Here is a 3,791-nt window from a genome sequence, read left to right as displayed (position 1 = left end):
TTATTTAGGAAAGTCCTAAAGGGGGCAGTGCTAAGCTGAAGCACAGGTTAGTTTTATTATTTTATTTTAGTACTACAGTGATTGAGCATATGTCTTGTCTTTTCTATAGTTCTGGAAATAAACATCACAAAGGAATCCAACACGTTTTCATCCAGGAGTGTAAACCAAGACTGAATTTCCAAGGCCTGGACATCTTCTCTGATTTTCATTCTGCGTTCTTGTGCAGAAGATGTCAAAAAATACAATAGAGAATGCACCTAATCCTCACTCACCAATTCTAGGTCTGTTCTTAGGAAGCATTTCATTGATCACTATTGTCATGAATATATTAGTACTATGTGCTGTGAAAACGGAAAAGAAGCTGCAGACAGTTGGCAATTTATACATTGTCAGCCTCTCTATTGCAGATCTCATAGTTGGTGCAGCTGTTATGCCCCTGAATATTGTTTATCTCATACGTCATGTGTGGACTCTAGGCTTACCAGCCTGTTTGTTCTGGCTGTCAATGGATTACGTGGCCAGTACGGCATCCATTTTCAATCTCTTCATATTGTGCATTGACCGTTATCGTTCAGTTCGGCAACCACTGAAATATCTCAAGTATAGAACAAAAACGAGAGCATCACTAATGATTTTGGGGGTTTGGTTGCTCTCTTTCACGTGGGTCATTCCAATCCTAGGATGGCATGTTTTTGCTAATAATGGGGAAAGGAAAGTACAGGAAGACAAGTGTGAAACCGAATTCTCTGAAGTCACCTGGTTTAAAGTGTTGACAGCCATTATCAATTTCTACCTACCCTCTATCATCATGTTATGGTTCTACTATAAAATATTCAGAGCTGTTCGAAAACACTGTCAACACCGAGAGCTCATCAATGGATATCGGTCTTTCTCAGAAAAAAATCCCACAAAGGACAAGCAAAATATTTGCCTCCAAGAGAAAATCTTAGATGAGAACACCCCTCCCAAAGACAAGCAAAGCTCCCCTCAGCCCAAAAATATGGAGCCAAAGCTTCATTTCAGTGATTCTGACAAGTCTTCAAAGGCATTCGCTAACAGGAGTAATAAGAAAGTCCTTAAATGGAGCTGTTTTCCTTTCACTACTGTCCAGTCTGAGCCAGGCCTGGATAAAGCAGGAAAGAAGTGTGGGTGTGCAACAAAAGAGAACAAAATTGAAGAGGACCCTTGCTCACAAGACAGTGACTTAAGTGATGCATCAGACAACCATACTTTCACAGAGGAGGTGCCCTGTAGAAAGCATTCCAATCCTAACCCTGAAAGAGCCTGCAGTCCTCAGGAAAAGACTGAGAACAGGGATTTCAGAGGACTGACTTACCTAAGGAAAACCTGGCAAACTCTGCACACCCATTCCAAAAGGCACTTTCAAGGACTGCATGGGAATAGGGAAAGGAAAGCAGCTAAGCAGTTAGGGGTCATAATGGCAGCCTTTATGCTGTGCTGGATTCCCTATTTTGTGTTATTTATGGTAATAGCTTTCCATGGCCATAAACAATTTTCGGAATTACACATGGTCACTATATGGCTTGGCTATGTGAACTCCACCTTAAATCCATTCCTGTATCCTCTTTGTAACCAGAATTTCAAGAAGACATTCAAAAAGATCCTTCACATCCACTGATATTCTTCTGATTTTTTTGAGCTAAAAAGCAGCTCAAGAGTTCAACCAAACAAAATGTTCCAATTTCAAAGACAAACACCATGCCTAAAGTAGAAGACTTTGGAAAACTGTAATTTATGAACAACTGTTAGTAAAAGTATGAAGCGTGCATTTAACAGCTTTAATACATTTGAAGAACTAATTCAAATCAGGAATCTGAAAAACCTGGGGGCAATCTAAGAACTGTTACACTGTTGTACACATTTTACAATTTGAGATTACCTTTTTCATCATGTAGAACAAAAACTGGAGATACAAATAGAGATCTTCAGTGATTATAAATTATTCAGCTATAGATAAGGAAGAAATAGAATGACATTTCTGTGATTGGCCTAATATATTTTTCTCTTCCAACTCACTCCATTAAACACAGGAACACACTGTTTGTGAAGTGAGATCTGCAAGTGGAGGTACTTTGCATAGGCAAAGAAATAAGCTTCAATTGTTTAAAAAAATCTACCCTATTTATTTATAGCTTCCCCCAAATCATAAACTTTTTTGAAAAGTCAAGCCATATTATAACTTACCGTATCTCTTTGATATCATTCTTGCTTCATTTACACCTGCACATGTTAACTTCACTGAAAAAAAAAAAAGTATTTTTATGTCCTAGAAATTTTGCTAAGACTTTCCATATTCAACATACTATCACTAGCTATTCAGGAAGGGTATGTTGTTGTCTCTAGACTAGATTATAGTTGATTATAGACTACACATATTTTCTTCTTCCTACAGGCTGGCAAATAACCTAAGTGTGCAGTGGCAATACTAGTCCATATATCCTTATCTTGTAGTAGGCAAACTCTTCCTACTATAAGAGGCAAACTCATGAGCAACAACTCAAGCTTGCAAAACAGAAGATAAAACACATGAAGTATGTTTACCTTTTCTATTCTTTATATTTAATTGCATTTTATAAATCATGCTGTAAATACTGTAAAATATTTCAGGAGAAACACACAATAATAGAATACTCTGGGTTGGAAAGGATCTCAGGAAGACATCTCAGTACAACCTACAACTCAAAGCTGGGCTGGCTTTGACATTACATCGTGTTGCTCAGGGCCTCGTCCACAACTTGAATGACAAGCATCTGTAAAAACAGCTTCATCTGGAGAAGCTGGCAGGCAGCCTTGACAGAGAAGTTTGCAGCTAAGGTTCACTCTACCAACTTTAAGTGTTCACTTGCTCAGCCATTGATTTAACTGTTTCTAAGTTTTAACTAATTCTCAAAAAAAGACATGGCCTGTTATACAACAGGAATTAATCTCCTCTTCCTAACTGCAGTCAGGTATAAATTTGTCCCCGAAGGAAGAAAACATAGTTCCTCAGCAAAAAAGTACATCGTGGTGTATGTTGCATGAGCTAACTTACCAGGAAGCTTACAACTTCATAGAACAATTACACCAAAATAAAAAAAGAGTATACAGATTAGGGAGCAGGGAGGAGAATTGAGGCAGAGGAGATCTCAGGCCCTGTATTAGCCAAATATCCCAAGACTGTGGACCTCCTTGTTTGTGGCACACCAGTAAAGCATTCATTTCTATTCTTCTGCTATGGAACTAAGTGAGAGAAACATTTTGAGAAAACACTGTGGAGTATGCTAGTTTTAAGAAGAAATCCCAGAACCAGATAACTTCAACAGCTAAAGCCACATTTGCATGTAATGGTGAGTTTATGTAAGTCTTTTCCATACCTTTTGGGAAGGATGATTAGAGAGGCATCCTGAAGGTTCAATGTAAAAGGATTGTCCTCCCATTCATGTTGTTGTGCTGATGAATTTACCACTTCCTGAATGCTTTCTTGCTTCTGAAATTGCTCAGTTAGCTTAACAACAAAGTTCTGATGGAACTGGAACTCCTTCAACTGAGTATTGTCAAGAGTTTGGTGGGATGAGTTGAAGGGATGTTCTGTGTAGTATCTTCATTACACCAGAAGTGAAAAATGGTAGTTTGATGGTTCAAGGAGAAATTCTGAATTCTATGTTCCTAATTAATGATCTTGAGCTACTTAGAGTCCCTCTGTGCCACGTGTGCCTATTTTGTAATGTGAATATGACAAGACTCACAGTAACAATGCAACACTTAGGATAATGTTTGCATGATGCTCATAA

At 38.2% G+C, this 3,791-nt stretch overlaps 1 protein-coding gene across 1 annotated transcript; it reads left to right on the top strand.

Moving 5' to 3' along the window:
• The first annotated feature begins 229 nt into the window (after window positions 1-229).
• On the top strand, window positions 230-1,639 carry HRH1 (histamine receptor H1). The gene has a single exon (XM_010584455.1). It carries the CDS (start codon window positions 230-232, stop codon window positions 1,637-1,639), a length of 1,410 nt encoding a protein of 469 aa, XP_010582757.1.
• Window positions 1,640-3,791: the final 2,152 nt, after the last annotated feature.

This window comes from Haliaeetus leucocephalus, unplaced genomic scaffold, assembly GCF_000737465.1.
Source record: "Haliaeetus leucocephalus isolate CR32 unplaced genomic scaffold, Haliaeetus_leucocephalus-4.0 Scaffold984, whole genome shotgun sequence".
NCBI lineage: Eukaryota > Metazoa > Chordata > Aves > Accipitriformes > Accipitridae > Haliaeetus > Haliaeetus leucocephalus.
Note: the sequence above shows the minus strand (reverse complement) of the source record. Positions and strands in the feature narration are given on the sequence as shown.